The following is a 19,639-nucleotide window of genomic DNA, read 5'->3' as shown; positions in this document are numbered from 1 at the left end:
AAGGGCCAACTGTAATTTTAGCATTCCTTAAATCCCTCACAAGCTTTCTTCCATTGTTCTCACTTGCACATACCTTTTCAGAAATGTTAAATACAATAGCAAGTCATTTCATCTCTGCTACTTTCTAGCCAAGTAAATTTAAGTAAGTCATTTAGTCTCTCTGGAACTTAGCTTCTTCATGAGTAAAATAGGACAGGACAACAGATTAATAGCAGTGTGTGTTATAGTAAAATGGGGGAAAATCACGCACACACAGTGTCACATACGTGTACACCCTAGAAGAATAGGAAGCTTACAGCGTGGTCCACTCACTATTTCCCCTTCCTTTCGATCCTGACCCTAACTGACTTTTTAGATCAGGAGGCTTCTCACACATACTGATTTCTGTGACTGGCCGGTGGCTATCCCTGAAACATTAAAAGAAATAAACCCCTTAGCAATATAGTAGACCTACCTTCTGATGAAAACAGTCAATCCCGCCCCCAAGATTTCTATCAATTATTCTATAAGACAGAAGCAAGCATTAGCAACTGAAACATATCGGAAGTGGCAAGGGCAGTCTGAATTCTCTGCCTTGTCTCCTGCACTAGCGTGTAAGCTCCAGGACGAAAGAGATCTCATCTGGCCTGTTCACTACTGTATCCCCAGAGCCTGGCAAACACAAGGTACTCAAGAAGAAGAAAAAAGTTTAACTCTGGAATGCCTAGAAAATGTCATGTGCCTTTTGAAATGACAGCTTTTCCTTGACAGGGTAAACTTGTCTGTTTAATAAAGGAACCAATGCTCATATAACCAATAAGTAATTTACCACTTATCAAGTATACAAAGTTGTACAAGGCATTTGCCCCTTCCTGTCCTCAAGATGCTCTAAATCTTAAAAGACGACAATGCAAGAAGCTCCTTTACTTCCACACAAGTTAGATCCCAAATAGTTTGTCACCAAACATGAGATACAAATGGCAAGTAAGCACATGAAAAGAGCTTACACATCATTAGGTATTAAAGAAATGCAAATTAGAACCACAATGAAACACCACTAAATGACTGAAATTAAAGATTAACATACCAAGTCTTGCCAAAAAATTAGAGCCATTAGAAATCTCTATCTGAAACTAATAATATTGTACATCAACTGTAATTGAAAAATAAAGTATTTAAAAGAAATCTCATCTATTGTTGAGGGGAATACAAATTAGTACAGTCACTTCAGCAAACAGTTTGGCAATTACTTTTAAAATTAAATACTTGCCATACAACTCAGAAATCCCATTTCATTATATTTCATTATATTTAATCAAGAGAAATGTAATTGTTATGATCACACAAAATCTACACAAGTACTCATAGCAGCTTTATTTATAACAGCCAAAACCTACAATTCAAATGTCCATCACTCGATAAACAAACTATGGTGCATGCATACTGCTAATAGAATACGACTCGGCACCAAAGATGAAAAACTACTGTTAACATGAACAAACCTCACAGCATTATGAGAGAATGCAATCACAAAAGGTTATGCTGTATGGTCCCATACATATGACAGTCTAGAAAAGACAAAACTGTAACAAGAAGCAGATCAGTAATTGCCAGGGCTGGAGGAAGAGGGGGACTGACAGAAAAGAGGCTCAAGGAAACTTTATGGGGCCGTATTTTGTGTATGGTAGTGGCTACATGATTATATGTCTCTCAGAACTCAAGAACTATACACAAAAAGGATGAACTTTATGTAAACTGTATCTCAATACATCTAATTAAACAGCAATCTACCACAGTAAGGAATAACTACCTAGTAATTTGAGCTAAATCACAGTGCACTGAGCAATGAAAAACTGTTTAGTCTTTTCTGTATAGCTAGATGTTCCTAAGTCCAAAATGGACAGGAGGAGGTTATGAAGCTTGCAGACCCAATACACGAACACTCCATTAGGCATCTCTTAATAACCGCCCCACGTGTCACTGCAGATTGCCAGGAGTGACCAACCTTGTGGTGTCTCTGGGCCGCACTGGAAGAACAGTTGTCTTGAGCCACACATCAAATACACTGCGACATGTAATCACAAAAAAACCTCATGGTGTTTTAAGTAAGTTTATGATTTTGTGCTGGCCGCATTCAAGCCATCCTGGGCTACATTTGGCCCGCGGGCCGCAGGTTGGACACCCCTGCCGGGTTAGACCCTTTAATGAATGGACTGTGACACAGCAGCACTGCTTGTAGGTCTTGACAAAAGTTTCTGTAGTCAAACTGTAACTACTTTAGCCTTCTCCCAAACTTCTCCCACCCTTAGCTGCAAACTTCCCAGTTTTCCCATTTCATTCATTAATTCTCTGTCATTTGCTGATTATTACTGACTAAATAAAAATGGTACTTTTGGATCTCTGTCCTTCAGAACAATTCATCCTGTCCCAAGCCATCATTTTATTACTACTTACAATTTTTAAAATCTCTCATTTCAACCACGATTAAATGCTGACACTGTTACTACTCGGCATTGCTACACTGGTTGAAAATGATAGCTTCAACAACAAACTAAGCTTACAGTAAACACACAGAATTTAAAAATGGCCAGAATGGTTGACTGTGAAGTGTCCATAAAGAAACAAACGAAAGACCATCTGCTGGTGGGGTCGCCCCACTCACGCTGTGCGGTGCAGCTTGGCTCCCCTCTCCGAGTTCATCCGAAGGAGAAAGTCTGTCAGTGGAAGAGCTGCCGCACTCCAACACGCGGTGCTGCACAACGAATGCCAAAGCTACAGGAAGAGGAAGGAGTTGCATTTTCCTAGAGCGAATGCGGTCAGACACTGCGCAGGAGGGATCCGGGCTAAGCCTTTCGAGACTTATGTTTGAGAGGACAAGACGACTAGATTGGAAGAATATGATTTATGCTGGAGAATAAATAGTGTGGGCAATTTGTTGAGGGGCTTGACTTTCAGGCTGAATAGTCTAGATTTGATTCTACTAGTAATGAGAGTCACTGCAAGTTTCTCAACAGAAAGAGGACACAATGAAAGATATTTAGGGAGACTGTTACGGCTATGTAGTAGTATCTGGACAAGAAGTGACTGATCAGAAGCTTGCAGAGCTACAGTCAGCGAATACCATCTGGTACCCAGGACAAAAAATTATCCCACCCCCTTCTCTATTCACGGCTTCTCCAAGGCCAAAAGAAATCTCAGTATCCTCTGTGTAACACTCCCATCAATCAGAACTGGCATATGAGGTAAAACCTGTTCACCATCTAGGCTAAAAATCAGAACAGGATACTCAGAGAGGAAAGAAAAGAAATGCCTGGTAGAAACACTATAGTTACTTTATTTTTGTTTTATTGTTGTTCTATTACAGTTGTTCCAATTTTCCCCTGTGGCTCTCCCTTGCACCCCCTCCCCACAGTCAATCCCTGCCCTATAGTCCATGTCCATGGGTCATTTATACTTGTTCTTTAACTAGACCCTTCCCCTTTTTTCCTCCTTTCCCCCTCCTTCCTCCCCTCTGGATCCTGTCCGTTTGTTCTTTGTTTCCAAAAAATATGGAATGCTGCAAGAATTTCCATGTCACCCTTGCGCAGGAGCCATGCTAATCTTCCTCCTATCATTCCAATTTTAGTATATGCGCTGCTGAAATCAGTACGAGTTACTTTATTTTTCAAAAGGACAAACACACTTCCACTTGAAATATGTGTGACACAAAACAAAACAAAACAAAACATCCAGCCCCGGCTGGTGTGGCTCAGTGGCTGAGCGCCAGCCGGAGAATCAATGGGTTGCCAGTTCGATTCCCAGTCAGGGCACATGCCTGGGTTGCAGGCCAGTTCCCCAGTAGGAGGTGCACAAGGGGCAACCACACATTGTTGTTTCTCTCCCCATCTCTCTCTAAAAAATAAATTTAAAAAATATTTTTTAAAAAACAGTGAAGTGGAGCCTTTGCTAATCATAACATTTAGAAAGTGATTTTTTCTGGATAGATGAATTTTTTCTTAGATTACTAAACATGACATTTTGAAAACAAGTTTTACAAAATATATTAGAAAAAAAGGAACAAGATTCTAAAGCCAGCTATGCAGCCAATGATGGGAGAACATGACAAATAACCTCTGTGGCCTTAGTTTCCTCACCTATAAAAAGAATGAGAACTAAAAATCACCAGGGCCACTTCCAACTCCAAATCTGTACAATTCTAAACTACTGAAGGTCTGCTATGGGTCAAGAGTAGAATATAATAAAAATGTAGTATCTCACTTTTGAAAAAAAGTATTCTTTTCTTCTTTTAACAGACACAGAAACTGAGCCTGAGAACGAGTGGCATACCCATTCATTCAAACACATGACTCAGTGCCACTCCTGTTCATAGAAACTGGGATACAATAGTGAACAAAATAAAGTTTCTGCCTTCCTGAGTTAATTTTTTATTTTATCTACTGATTGTAGAGAGAGGAAGAGACCGAGAGAGAGAGAGAGAGAGAGAGAGAGAGAGAGAGAGAGAGAGACATCAACTTGTTGCTCTACTTATTTATACATTTATTGGTTGATCCTTATTGTGCCCTGACTGGGGACCAAACCCAGAACCCTGGCACATCGGAACAACACTCCAACCAACTGAGCTATCCAACTAGGGCTCACAGAGTTAAATTTTAGTTACCAAGGGGTGAACCCCAATTTTAGCCTAGACTGGGGTTGTTATATAAAATAAAGGATGCCCAGTTAAATTTGGGTTTCAGATAAATAATTTTGTCCCATGCAATTTGGAATATCTTTATACTGAAAAATCAGTCCCTGTTTATCAGAAATTCAATTTTAACTGGGCATCCTTTATCTTTATTTTCTCCATCTGGCAACCCTGGCCTACACACAACTGCAAAAACCTTCCTCCGTCCTGTTACTGCATCTAAGTACATCTACATAGTGACTTGACTACATCAACGAAAAACTATTTTATACCGTAGCACAGCATAACACAAAGTGATACAGAAGTTCTTTAAAACAATTCTTATGCCCTTAACAATGCAATGCATTTTAACGTCTTCCATTTTTTTCATTTTTTCGAAAATGCTTGTCATGACCCACTAGAGTGGCTTTACAATCTATGAAGGGGTCATGACCTGCAGTTTAAAAAATACCTCTTTGAGAGGTATGAAAAACAAGTTAACCTTGTCTTATGAGTCACCCTTACAAGCTCGCCAATTAACTACATTGTGCTACGAAATAGTGACGCCTCTGGGGTCTACTAGGGCCCAGAGCTAGACACTCACAGCCAGCCGGGATGGTGCGCAGTCACGCATCGCGTAACAGCATTTTGTTCTACGACAGACCACATATATGATGGTGGGCCCGTAAGGTGATAATGAAGTCAAAAAATTCCTATCACCTACTGTAACGCATTACTCACATGTCTGTGTAGAAGCTGGTATGAACCACCCCACTGCACTGCCGGCCGTATAAAAGCACAGCACGCACAATCACAGCAGTAGGCTATACCACCTAGATTTGTGCAGGTCGACTCTGATTTTACCTAACGACACGTTTCTCGGAATGTATCCCCATCAATAAGCAGCTCATGACTACTTTCTGGGGCCTTGTACCCCTTTTTCATAATGCTCCCATCTCTTAATTATCATGCTGTTATTTCTAATGGCAATCAGTATGTTTCTCCCTAAAAGCGTTACCTCTCTACTGGCTGGCAATCTGTAAATCAAAAAAGCAAACTACATAGAATCATGTGCAAAGTAAAAGCAAATGAACTCTGAGAGATGCCCTGAAGGGTTTACCTTTCTGTAATCTGCAAAGACTTTAAATCTTTTCTGTACCTGATTTTCAAGTGTTTCAGGAATAAACGGTTAACTACACAAGGTCCACAAAAAGATGTTTACAACCCCCAAAAGAAAAATGCATGATTTGATTCAAAACCAGCCTTCTCTTTTTCAAAACTAAAACTATAACCAAGATTAATCTTGAATATTTACAAAGATTACTGCTAAGAATATTTTTAACACATTCCATAAAAAGCGGTACAAACAAAAACTGGCAATCCTAAATATTGACAACATGGTTAGATAAATCCTCTCAAGGTAATACTTACAAGAGGACAACATTCTAAAGGTCTGATACACTTGATAATAATAAGCCACACTCATTTATAATTACATTGCAGACAAGCTTCATACCACAAACTGATGGGATTTACAAAGACTCCATTATAGAATGCCATTTTACCCAGTCCCAAAAAGCAGTCAGCTATTAATCACGGCGTGAATTGATATTTTATTGTCACCTGACTCAACTTCAAGGCTTAAAGTAATCTATGTAAGAATTTTTTAAAGTAAATTTCAAATTTTCATGTGCATATAACTGCAAATAATTTTCAGCAAATAAAACCTAAGGTTGATAATGGTGTGGGAAATTTTCATAGACAACCAAGATCCATAACAATATTAACCCATTAAAAATAACAAAATCAAGGAATTAGCACTGAAGTAGACTTCATATCACATATGTACAAAATTACTTTTTTTGACTTCCTATTTTAGCAAGCCAAATTCAAGGTTACAAAAAGATATATGTTAGAACAAGGACTGTATGTGGTTCTATATTCTTTAAAATACACAACATGATTTTGTTTACATCTACTTGTGTTTAAAGGAAGGAATGTCATAAACTCTACAAATATGTTACCCTAAGTCCCCTAACCTTTCAAAGCTTAGGGTTTTTCCCATTTTATTGTAAAATAAGATTTTGTTATTTCTTCATGCTCTGAAATGCTACAGTTTTAGGGGGAAACAAATATTTAAAGAGATGATACACACTGTTGAATCCAAAAGTGTACCACATGATGCTACTTTGTTTAGCATCTGTGTGTGTTATGTGTACGTTCACAAAGAGCCGGAAAGGTGTACGCCAAATTTCTCGCAGTACTTCTCTCGAAGGAAAGATTGTGGCAATTTTAATTTTACAGGAATTTGAGCTTTTCTTTTTTTTTTTAAATTTTTCTGCATTCTTACTTTTCTACAATGAATATTTAATGCTGTTTTTCAAATTATGAGATAGAACTTTCAAATATAACTGACATAGTACTCATTCAAAGACTGTCTCAATTTATGAATTTCAAGAACAAATCTATTCTGGACACTGGTTCAAGTACATCTCCTTTCTGTTTTATACTATAAACAGGTAAAGATCAGGAACCACATCTATACATGTCTGAAAGCTCTAAACCTTATATATATGTAATACATATTACACAAAATCTTTTGAATTGGTGTTTTAAGTAACAGGAAAGTAGTTTACGACACACCTGCCTACGAAATTACAGCTCTGCTTCATTTGGCAAGCCCCTCTGTGCAGAATACTACTGTTCTACACAGAATGTTCATCTTCAAAAGCAGAAGAAATTCTTTTTGAATAGGAAACCATACTTAAGGGTATTCAAAACATTAAAATATACCTCAATCTATTTCCAATCATAAGTCATGCTAGTAAAGGTTATGGGTTCAAAAGTGTCTATATTACAAATTCCAGATTTAGATGCTAAAATTTTTCAAAGGCTTTACACCAGCTTCCTATTCACTGATGAGTACATTTTCTGGTACAAAACATCCCTTTTCCTAAAGTCTGTCTAACATCTAAGGAAGCATAAATACCTAGAGAGAAAAGAGCACTCCACTTTTCCTTTATTACTTCAGTGATAAAGACCACTGTATCGACCTCTTAAAATCTTGGTAAGGTAATAGTCATGGATGACCCACATACGCTGTGAAATTAAAAAGTACCTTCACTTAAAAAGATATAGTAGCAGGTAGGCCTGTTAATAAACTATTTCCACTGAAGTTGTCATAATCATTTGAAATGGCTACAAGAGTTTCATTCAGGCTCAACATTTTTATGCAATTATCAAAATACTATTATTATCTAGCCCAAATTGAAAATTACAGTTCTAGGAAAAAAAAATTTCTAACAACTTACAATTCATTTTAAGGTATAAAAACACTTTAGTTCTAACACAGCTGTAGCTATTTAGGACTAAAATCAGGTCCTCCTTTAAGTGGAAACATATGGCTATTAAATAGCTATGATATGAGTTAACATCCCCTGTGTAAAATTGTAACTGTCTTTCTAATTAGAGAAACACAGAAAATGCAAGTTTACATTTAACTCCCCTCCCAAAAAGGAGCACCATGACTGATACCATGAATGTTTTGACTTTTCAGAAGCAAATCTTTAAGCAACTAGAGACTTCTTTGATAAGCAATATGATACAGGTTTTTGCCCAATGTTAAAAAGTGTATTTTCTAGTCCTGGCTGGTGTGGCTCAGTGGATTGAGCGCTGGCCTTCGAATGAAAGGCTGCAGGTTCGGTCCCTGGTCAGGGCACATGCCTGGTTTGCGGCTGGTCCCTGGTCGGAGGCCTGAGAGAGGCAACCAATCAATGTTTCTATTTCACATCAATGTTTCTCTCCCTCTCTTTTTTCCTCCTTTCCCCTCTCTCTATAAATAAATAAAATCTTTTCTTTTCTAAAGTATATTTTCTCTAAGTACTTGGAATGAAAAATTAAACTGATAAATAAGCCCAATAGAAAAACAAAAACGTGCCTCTTTTAACAGGCAATCACAGCTTGCCTCCAATGACCTAGATGCCAATTAACTTTTTTGGTTCAACTTCAAATTTGGTTATTATCAATACCCACATTAAAAAAATGAAATTAACAAAAGATGCAATTTAAACCTTATAAATTACAAATGGGGCTATGTGACTAATTAATCTAGATAAAAAGCAAATGGCTCACTACCTCACCTCCTTCAAAACTTTCCTCAAATGTTAGCTTCTCAATGAGGCCTCCCCTAATCCATTCTAAATCGAAATCACTCTCCTCTCCCAACCTCCCATATTACATCCTTAACGTGTTCCCCTTTCATCTCCTAACTCCTATCTAATGGTACAGAGTTTGCCAACCTAACGTCATGTTCATGGTCTGGTTCATCACATTAGAATGTAAACACCAAGGGAGCAGCTATCTTCTCTTCACTGATAGACCCCAAACACCTATACCTGCCTTATACATATATTGTCAATAAATTTGTGTGTTGAATAAACATAGGGTTTTTTTAGGCTCTTCTAAAGACATTTAAAGAAATGAACATCTCACTGACATTTAAATGGAAGCATAATGAACAATGAAACTAAACTGCAGCGTAATTTCTAAATTGCAAGGCCTTCAAAGAAGCAGTCAAAGCACAAAGTCGAAAATTACGAAAACTAAAGCTTTTTATTCACCCTAATCCCATCAAACAAATTCTAACGTTAAAGTATTTAGAAGTGAGACTATGGTTAAAGGTTGTAAACCCACCCCCTTTTTTTTAAATGGGGAAAAGATATGGGTTAACCAGTGATAATTCCCAACAGTGCCATGAAACTACATAAAAGTTACCAAAAATAAATTTGTCACAAGGTAGCAGCTAATAAAAAATACTTCAATGAATGAAGGAAGTTAGCAAAACAACAAACCACCAAAAAGCTCTAGAACAAGTTCCTCAGGACTTTCTTCTAGGTAGCAGCTACCAGCACGACAGACAAGAAACCGTGTTTCCTCGTTAACACTGACAGTCACAGCTTTCAGGGTGGCTTCACACGCACCATTCCACCAGGTCCTCGGAGGAACCCAAATCACCAATATCATCAGGTGACTAACAACAGCACTTAGTAATGTATGCACTTTGACAGTAAGTGTAACTTTTCCCGTGAAACTCCCTCACTGTTTTCTGACAAACTACAAAGAAACCGTTCTATAGAAGAACCACCCTCTCAACCCTGGAAGCTCGACTACAGGGCACAGCTGGCGAGAGCCTTGAAAACCTTCGAGCCCTTTGACCTAGTAACGCCACTCCTGGGAACTTTCGCTAAGGAAGTAATTAGACTGAACCAGAAAGCTATTAGTATAAAGATGTTTATTGCACCATTATCTATAATAGCAAAAATGTGGAAACGCAATTCCCCACAACAGAACGGTTAAGAAGAAACTTTAAAAAATGGGGGGGGGGAGGGAGCTAAACAAAGTAAGTCACTAAAACTACATAAAAATGAAAAGGTAAAAAGACAAAATAAGGACTGGATGAAGGTAACGTGTTCCAACTTCAATACTGTGGTTACACTGTTCTAAGGGAATAAAAGCTACCTTCTGAAATGTACGTGACAATTAAAGGCAGAATTTTTTAAAGCCATTCAAACCAACTATTCACACTCTTCCACAAAAGACCCGAAAGTCAAACATGAAGAAATGTTGTGTTGTATTATTGTATTAAAGCAGACAAGTGAATTTCCAGACTTCCAAGAGTATTTTCTTATCTCTAAACACGTCAAACCCAATGCTGCATTTTCTTCTTCACTGTTGGCCCCAGACACGTGTTTAACTGCTGATACACTGAAATCCCAGGCAGGACACTCTAGAAAGTGTAACTGGTTTGTTTATCAAGAACCCAGTTAAGTGATTCAGACTTGAAAGAATTCTACAAGTACATTAACTAAAGACATGCACAAGAATAAAATTTCACATTTCATGAGTCCAATACATTAAATGAAACCATGTCTTTATCAAAAAGAGTAGGGCTACAATTTATACCTCAAGAACTTTAAGTCTGAGAGCCAATGCAACTTAAAAGTCTTAGTTTTAACTCTTATTTGGACGAGTTGACTCTGTTAGATTTCTGATTGATACCTAAGAAGAGGAAAAAAATGCATCATCCTTTTCTAGAAAAATTATATTTAAAAATTTTCCCATCTTTCTCTATGGATGCCACTGAGAAAGGGGAACTTTATGTTACAGAACCCTCGGTGGATTAGCCAGGAAAAAAGACACTCGGTGGAAACGAGTTCAGCTGGATACAGCTTTCGCAGGTGTTTCAGAGAAGGGAAAACGGTGCGCGAGGGAGAGCAGCAGTCAGACACCCGTGCTCCCCCGCACCCCGCCCCCGCCCCCGCCCCCGCCCCCCGCCCGGGTGGCCGCAGCACCACCGCACTTCAAAGCCAGCTCCGTTTCACCTTGATGGGCAACTTCGGCCGTAAATGGAAAGTCTTTGGAAATGGAATGCTAAAAACCTGTTTTCAAAAAAAAAAATGGATGAAGAAAAAGTGTCCCTTTATCCCACCTTCCAAGGCCCAGGACGCCCGTCTGTCCGAGGAGGACCCCGGTCGCCCACTGGCCGCCCGGGGCCCGGGCCCGGCGCGGATGGGCGCGGGCGCGCGGGGCGGCCCTGCGTGCCCTTGGCGCGCGCTGGCGGCGCTCCCCGAGCTAAGGACACCGGCCACAAAGGAACGGAGTCTCCTGACGTTTGCCGCCCCGTCCGAACACCGAGCGTTTCCGCGGTTCGTGGCACGCGAACTGACCCCCGCTCCCACGCACACCCCCTGCCGGGTCAGGCCCGGCTGCCGGCCGCAACCCTGCGCCCCCGGGCCCCACCGCCCACCTGGGCACCGGGGGAGGGGGCGACGGGGAGGCCCCGCACGTGAACACCCGCGCTTCTGCCCCCAGGAGCCCCGCCACGTCCCCCGCCGGAGCCCCGCTGCCCCCGAAGTCCCACGACGCGGGGCGGGGGTTGGGGGAACGCGCGGCGCGCCCCGCCGCCCCCTCCCCCCCGGTCCCGGCCGGCCCCCAGTCCCGCCCGGAGTTCTGACGCACGCCCGGCCCGGCCGGCCCTCGCCCACCGCTCCCCTCTCCCCCGCGGCCTCGGCTCGGCACTGCGGCCCGGCCGCCACCCGCGCAGGCGGCCTCGCGGGGGAAGCAGGGCGGCCGGGAGGGGGCCGGGCCCTCCCCACCCCCAGGTGCGGGAGGGCGGGGCGCTGCGGGAGCCCGGGGCTCGGAGCCGGGCCGCCGCCTTCCCTTTGAAGGCCGAGGGGCGCCGGGACCCAGGGGCGGGCGGGGGCGGCCGGGGGCACGGACGGACCCTCGGGGCCCCAGCCGTGCCCCGAGGCTGCCCCGCTAACGGTGAGGGAGGGACGCTGCCCCGGCTGCGCCCCCCCCCCGCTAACCCCACGGGGGGGGGGGCAAGTTTCTGGAGACGGAACCAACACCCCAAGACCCGTCCACGTTCACGGTCAGGCCGAGGGTGGGGGCGCTGCCCAACATCCCCCCCACTTGGGGCGGAGGAGGCCTAAAGAAGGTGGAACCGGAGCTGACAATTGCCGAGACCTGTGAACCGCTCCCAGACGCTTAAATGCGGAGGGGGAGGCTGCCCAGTCCCTCCATCTTGACCGTTCGGGGGAGGGGGTGGGGTGCTGCAGGAGGCTGGACTCGGCCTGACATTCCCCGAGGAAGCCCGCGGCGCCTCCCACCCAACCCCCCGGGCTCCAGACCCGAGCGGGGAGCCCCACCCCCACTGCGGGCCCCCGGCCCACCGCCCCCCCCACCTCCGAAGCCCGGCCGGTCACGGGGCGGGGACGGCCGTGCGGGACGCGGGGGAGGGGATGCAAGGCCCGGGCTGGGCCCTGCCGGGACCGGAGGGGGCTGGGGCGCGACACCCACCTGCCCAGGCCCGGCCGCCCGCCGCCAGCGCTCGCCGCCACCGAGGAGGAGGAAGCCGCGGCCGAGGTCGACGAGACTGAAGGCGACGACGGCGCGGCGGCGGGCGACGTGAGAAGGCCGCCGCCGCCACCGGGCTTGCGGGCATTGGCGACTGCGGGTGGTTGCTGCTGCTGCTGCTGCTGCTGCTGCTGGGGCTTCAGCGACATGGTGAGGGGCCCATACACCGGCCCGCACGCCGGGCGGGGACAGCCGGGAGCCGGGCGCGCCGAGGAGACGCCGGAGCGCGGCGGGGACGCGCGGGCGCCGAACGGGGAGGCGCGGGTTAGCGCGGCCGGGGGGGCGCCCGGGCCCGCGAGGGGAAGAAGGAGAACGACGAATGGGCGGGGAGGCCCGCCGAATCCGAGGAGCTGCCGGGAGCCGGGCCGGGACGCGCCGCCGCCGTTGCCGTTGCTACCAAAACAGTCTGAGGCGGAGGGAGGCGAGCGCTGCCCAGAGGGAGGGGGGCCGGGGCCGGGCGGAGGAGGGGCGGCGGAGGGATACGGGTCCCGAGCTGCGATGCCGCCGCCCCGCCGCTCCGGCCGCGGGAGCGAGCGCCGTCCGGGCCACCTCGCCGCAGGTAGGCGGCGAGGCTCGATGGCCGCTGCTGGGCCCCGAGGATCTGCGGCCGCCGAGCGCATCGGGGGCCGGACACAGACAGGCTCCCCGTAGCGTCGCCGGGTGGGCACGGAGGTGCGGGATGGGAACTCTTTACCGGAAGTCGGAAGGGTCGGACGGAAGCAGAACGTGAGGCGGCCCCAGGGCCGGGAGGGACACGTGAGGAGCGGGCGCCGCGCTGGGCCGCGTTCTCGGGGGTCGGGCGAGGGCCCGGCGGCCGGCCCTGCCCAGGTCCGCCCTCCTCGAGGCGGGTCTGCCCTTTGGCGAGGGCGTGTCTGCCTTTGCCGGCGGGGCCGGCCTAGTACGGAGGACTTGAGGGAAGCGTTTCTTCCCCGCCCCCCAATATTCCTTCAACGTCCTCAGACTGCTAAGAGAACCCGAGATTGCCCCCACCTGATGCAACCTAAAAAAAGGACTGCGAATGCCGTCAGGGCGGACATTATGTCTTGCTACGTGTAAAGCACCTTGGACACAAGCATCTCATACTTCTCTTTGTGTCGCCAGCACCTGGCACACAGTAGGCTCTCTCAATGTCACTTGGCGTCTGAAAGGCAGGCCGTCCTCTGTTTCTCGGCCAAGACTAATGGTTGGAATCAAGCAACCTCCCGGGGCCATTCACATCTGGTTACCTTTTCCCCACTTTTTCCACCCCTGCAACACAGTAACCAGAAAACTCTTGGGTATCTGACCTTCATTTGAACCCATTTCCCCTCACTTGAACTTCTTTTTCCTCATTCACGAGGCTCAAAAGGAAGTGTACGTGATTGGTAGAGCTATGGATAATGGGGTCTCCTTTGGTGGAGACAGAACAGACCTCACAAGAATGTGCGAACTTTAGACCTTGGCCCCTTTAGAAGTTTTACTTTAACTTAGGTTGTTAGCCAGCACAGTAGTCCTTTTTTTAAAATGTGTTGCAATTAAACTGGAAGCAAGTACGTAACTTTTTTTTTTAAGTGAAGAATTCAGTGTTTAAAAAAGTGAAGTTACTTTAGGAAATGATAGGAAGAAAACACCAAAATTCCCCTCAATATTCCAGATAAAGACATAGTATACTTGGAGAATGATTAAGCCACGAGTCTCCAGTAGCCCAATTGAAATTAACCTCCTATTTAGTTCAGGCAGAAATGATCGTTATAGTCTGCAAACACCTGAAAAGTAGGGAAATCAGCTTTATCTACTATCTGAGTAAAAAGGAGACTGGGGGTGGGGAGGGGGGACTAGAATTCTTTTAAACCAGTAGTTGCAAAATCCTTTAAAAATTAACCCAAAGGAAATTGAGATTTAAAAACCAGAGGAGGAAAAAGAAATAGGACCATAGTAGAAATAAGATAAACTTTCTGCAGTTTAATGATTTGACAGCCATATCAGGGACCAAGTTCCCAGAATTCAATCTTAGGAGCAAATTTCAGACAGATAGAAGGAAAAAGGGAAGTGGAATAAGAAGGCCTGAAACTGACACAATTGAACTTGATTTCATTTACTCTGAGGAAGCTCAAGTTTTCACCCGTTATCACTGTAACTACTTGTATCCATTTTATTAAAGTATAATTTATGTTATGGAATTTGCCCATTTTGTTTAGACAACTCGATGATTCTCAATACATTTACAGAGTTGTGCAACCATAAGCACTAATTTCAGAACCTCTCCCTCCCCCCAAGAGGATCCCTCATTCCCATTTGCAGTGACTCCTGGTTCCCATCCTCAGCCCCAGCAACGAAGTTACTTTCTGTCTCAGTGGACTTACCTGTTCTGGACTTTCCTATGGAATCTTACAGTGGGTGGTCTTTGTGTGCCTTCTTTCTCTTAGCATATTGTTTTTGAGGCTTATTCACATCGTCGCATGGATCAGGGTTTCACTCATGATCACAGAGTAGTACTCGGTGATATATTTGTGTATCTACTCACCCGTTGGTGGGCATTTAGATGGTTTCACGTTTTGGGCTTTTATGCATAATGCTGCTGTGAACATTTGTAGACATTATGTCGTCACATCTTTTCATTTCTCCCGAGTAGATTCCTGGGAATGAAATGTTCGGTGACATGGTAAATTTATATTTAACTTTTAAAAACGCTGTCGAACTTTTTTCCCCAAAGTGACTGTGCCATTTTCCATTCATACTTGGAATGTGTGAAGGTTCATCATTAAAATTTGACTTGTGTTTTCCTATTAAAATGGAAACCGAGAGAACCTCTACTGTCATTCTATTTGATACACTCCCCCCACCCCCATTTTTCTTTATGGAGAGGTTACCACCCGGAACCAAGGAATATCTATTACTGTAAACTCTTCGCCTGAATTCTCGACACCTGAAGTGACGGTCATTTAACAGCCACTGTGGTGTGACAGGGCTTTACCTAATGACAGGATGATGCGCCTTATGACAAAATGGTGTGGCAGGTGGCCTAAGATGACCCCATATGATCCTGTCCTGGTGTTCAGACCCTGTGAAATACCCTCTACTTGAATATAAGCTGGACCTAGTGGCTTCTTTCTAACAAAAAGAAAATAGTAGGGGTTCTCACTTCCAAGATTAGTTCGCAATATACTGTGACTTTCATTTGGGACTGCCCTCTGCCACCCACTTGCTCTGAAGAAAGACACTGCCATGTCACAGCTGCCCTCGGGAGAGCCCCGCCCCTCCCTCCCCCACGGCAGTGAGGGCTGCCTGTTGGCTGCCTACTGCCCCGTGAGCGAGATTGGAAGCAGATTGTGCCCAATCCGTCCTTGATATGACCTCTGCCCTGGTCAGTGCACCTTAACTAGGCTTTGTTTGAGACCCTGAACTAGAGATGCTTGGCAACACCACACCAGATTCCTAACCCTTTTGTTGTGTAAGTGAACAGATTTCGGGGTGATTTGTATGCAGCAAAAGATAACTAATATAGACAACCCTCCAAAAAACTGATTTCCTGTGATTTCCATGTGCATTCAGAATTCTTTAAAGACAAATGCTGAAGTCGGGGACTAATATTGTATCCAATAAACATTAAATTTTCGAGTACCATCCCCCCACCCCAAATGATTTCGGCGGCATGCATTTAAACAAAACCAAGTATCATTGGAGAGTTGTCGTGGCAGGCAATGAGAAACACTCGTGAAAGAGTTCTGATATTAAGAAGTATTGCTACAATTTTACCTTCTAAAAAAGCGGTGGCCATTGCAACCCACTATTTCGGACATGAAAAATAGGATCAAGTGAGAAACCAGGTCAAGACTTTCAAACTTGGGCATCTAGGCCTGTGGATTCCGCACTTGCTTTCTGATTCTCTGTGCCCCTTCAGCAAGACACGTGGCACTCTAATTGTCATCACTTCAATGATTAATCAAGTCTGGGGGTTTAGAGACGAAAAACCGATGTCGCCGCGCAAAGCAGAAACGCCGACGGTGATTTGCCCTCACTCAGCACAGCAGCAGCACACATCCGGTGATCCAGGATTCCCAGCGATTCGTTTACCCGCAATCATTTCTCTTCAGCTCTCTCCGGTCGGTCATGTTTAATGTATGATGCTACACGATTCACTCAATACTCTTGATTTCGCTTTCAAAAGCATGAAAATTCATTCAAATCAAAACTCACACGCACTCCCCTCACCCCCCCCCCAAAAAAAAATCCATCGTCTTGAAGTTTTTGCAGAGACCAATCCTCATCTGAGAGAGAGAGGGAGAGAGAGAGGGAGCACAGATGTAATTTCAAAAATAGGACCATGGCTAATTAAACCAGTGTTTTTTTTCTAACCATGGTTACTCAGAATTCTTAGAGGCTAATCTATTTGTAGACACTCCAGGAATCCCAAAAGACTAAAAGCAGTTAAAAAAGGGGGGGAGGGAACTTCCAAGAGGCATTATTTATACACCTTGTATGCAAAGTAGCAACTTTCACATAAGTTTGAAAAAAAAAAAAAACAAAAACAAAAACCCGAGGGTGTGTGGTAAAATAGTAGGGAACACAACAACATCATTTGAAAAAGCTTTTGAATGAGCCCTTTCCTCCCCACAAGCACACTCCTGGTTGTTAAGTTGCTCATTTTGTCTTACCTTGTGGGACAGAATAACGATGCAGTGACATTATTCACGGGGCAAAAGCTGGATGCCAGCTGAAATAGACACAGAAGAAAGAATTCTTTATTTTTCATTGGAAATGCTTCTGCTGTCCCGAGCCAGAAATTTAAAGAAACTCAGCCTTTTTATTCTTCCTCTTTCTCCCTTTTTGTCTTCGGATGCCCCCCCCCACCCCCGCTTCTGCAGGGAGTTTTGTGGACAGCCTGTTGTTTCAGGGGCCACGGATTTACGGAAAGCTCAGAGGTGACGTGAGGCAGGCACCCAGTGGAAAATGCAGGACGGGATGTAAAAGGGACGTATGCAGCACCGGTGACAGCCGACCTGGCCATTAGCAACGGGGTCTTGTTAGGGTTGCTACAGGATACCCAGAGCCCCTCAGTCGAACCCCGGAGGCATCAGACTGTGATTAACACTGACACTGCTGACCCATGATCTTAGAAGAGGGGCTGGAGTCTTGTTCCCGAGTGGAATCAGATACGGGCTTAACAATGCTCCCTGTCTCGCTCAAGCCCACTTATTATTGAAACTATTTATTTTCCATAAGGTAAGCCTTAGGGCTCAGGAGTGATAATAATTGCAGACCTTTCTATAGCATTTACTACATACCAGCCCTATTCTAAGTGCTCTCGACACAATAACTCACTCATAGAACCTTCACAGGCAGCCACTGATGCTCGCCGGGAGGGGAGGGTGTTGCCCCGCCCTCAGAGGGCATTTGGCAGTATCTAGAGACACTGACGTCTGTCCCAGTTGAAGGGGAAGGATTACTGGCATCTAGTGGGTAGAGGCCAGGTGCGCTGCTCAACATCCACAAGGCACAGCGCAGCCCCGCCTTCCCGAACACAGGACCCGGCCAGCCCTTCGTAGCAGTCGTGCCCAGGTTGGCTGAGAAACCCCAAAGTAGCCGGGATTGCTCTCCTCATCTGGCTGATGGGGGGACTGAGGCACAGAGAGGTCCCATCACTTTGCTTCAGGTGGCACTCAGCACATGATAGAGTGGGATCTGAACCCCGGGTGGTCTGTCTCCGGTGTGTGGGCTCTCAGCCACTTTGCCTCATGAGACACTGAAGGCCCAAGGGGGCCCCTCCGGGAAAAATGAACTTCTCTCCTTGGTTTCATCAGATGCCAGCCCCCCGATGACTGCCTGTTTCTTGATGAGACAGAGAGCTTTCTCTTGTAGAAGTCACCATCTGCAGGGGACAAGCTAGCAGCGCCTATCGAAACTGGAATAGCAGCTTCCCAACAAGGGCGAAAAGCCGAATGTACGAGGATAATCGCAGCAGCAGCGCTGTTGGGAGCCCAGAGTAGGAGCTGCATCCACAGGGGACGGTCGGACACCCTGCGGGGCATCCCACAGGTGACAACGGAGCCTGGAGTGTCCTCAGCTGCTCAGGGGGAAAGAGCAGATCTCCATCAGGACCGAAAGGCCCTCTAAGCCTTTGTGGCTGGCAAACAAGCAAATTCCGAAGGCAACTGCCTGAGGCGATAGGTGTGTCAGTTCACTGGATTGTGGTGATCATTTCACGGCGTCTACAAATATCAAATCACGTTGTACGCTTTGAGTACGGACAGTTTTATTTGTCAGTTACACCTCAATAAAGTTGGGCAGGAGCGAGACCTGTTGTTAAGCCCCAAACCAGAAAATTTTTAAAGATAAAATAATAAGTATAGGATATTTTTTATGGTATACGCCAACTTGTGTTGAACCAAAGGGAAGTATATGTGTGTGTATACATATATACATATATGTTTATTTTACTACCCACATATGCATAGAATATTTCTAGATGGGCCACAAAAAGCCTGGTCCTAGGGAAGAGGAAGACTGACTTACCATATTCCTTTTGACCATTTGAAAATTTACTTTTGAAAACTGGTTTTGCCGTGCACACGCTACCTTTTTCCCAAAACATGACAAGATAAAATGTGAGGGCGTCCGAAGGCATAACATTTGTCTAGCGTCCCCTGGTTTACGGGGCACTCTTCTTTGCATTGTTTCCTTTGACGCTGGCCCCGGGGATGGCAACACCAGGGCAGAGAAGTGGCACCAGCCACCCAAGGTCGCTCCCTGCCAGCCGGGCCTGGCCTCGCCTCCCACCGTCAGTTCGGTTCCCGTCTCCACCACTTGGATGGTGTGTCCAAGCGCGAGCTGCCCCGTCCTCCACGTCTAGGCAGTGCGCACTAGGTCACAGACACGGAAGGGAGGAGCCTGTCGCGGGAACTTTTCACCCCTGCCCCCCTTCCTGTCCCATCTGTGTGTTGTTTTCGGCTGAGATGCCGTATTGGCCAAACAGGTGCTGCCGAAGCTTCACTCCCGCCAGTGAGACAGAATGCACCTGTACCTAATAGGCACTTAGTGAACCTAAGCTGCTTTCATCTGATAGAGACTAATCCTCCGTTTATACGTGCGTGTTTCTTTGAA

The 19,639-nt window shown here is 45.5% G+C and overlaps 1 protein-coding gene and 1 non-coding gene across 7 annotated transcripts in view; both read right to left on the bottom strand.

Moving 5' to 3' along the window:
* Positions 1–13,195, bottom strand: part of ATXN2 (ataxin 2) — a 97,698-nt gene extending 84,503 nt beyond the window's left edge. For 3 of the 6 annotated variants that reach the window (XM_045845168.1, XM_045845205.1, XM_045845178.1), the window contains exon 1: positions 12,503–13,194. In XM_045845168.1, coding sequence (XP_045701124.1) covers positions 12,503–13,179 — 677 coding nt within the window. In that variant the 5' untranslated portion in view covers positions 13,180–13,194. Of the gene's footprint in view, positions 1–12,502 lie in introns of all 6 variants that reach the window. The other 3 variants (XM_045845187.1, XM_045845197.1, XM_045845214.1) reach the window with 2 other exon arrangements.
* LOC123823715 lies at positions 3,522–3,628 on the bottom strand. The gene has a single exon (XR_006786577.1). It is a non-coding gene; the product is annotated as a U6 spliceosomal RNA (small nuclear RNA).
* Positions 13,196–19,639: the final 6,444 nt, after the last annotated feature.

This window comes from Phyllostomus hastatus, unplaced genomic scaffold, assembly GCF_019186645.2.
Source record: "Phyllostomus hastatus isolate PE091 unplaced genomic scaffold, TTU_PhHast_1.1 phas_contig_1162, whole genome shotgun sequence".
NCBI lineage: Eukaryota > Metazoa > Chordata > Mammalia > Chiroptera > Phyllostomidae > Phyllostomus > Phyllostomus hastatus.
This window is presented reverse-complemented; position numbering and strand designations above follow the sequence as displayed.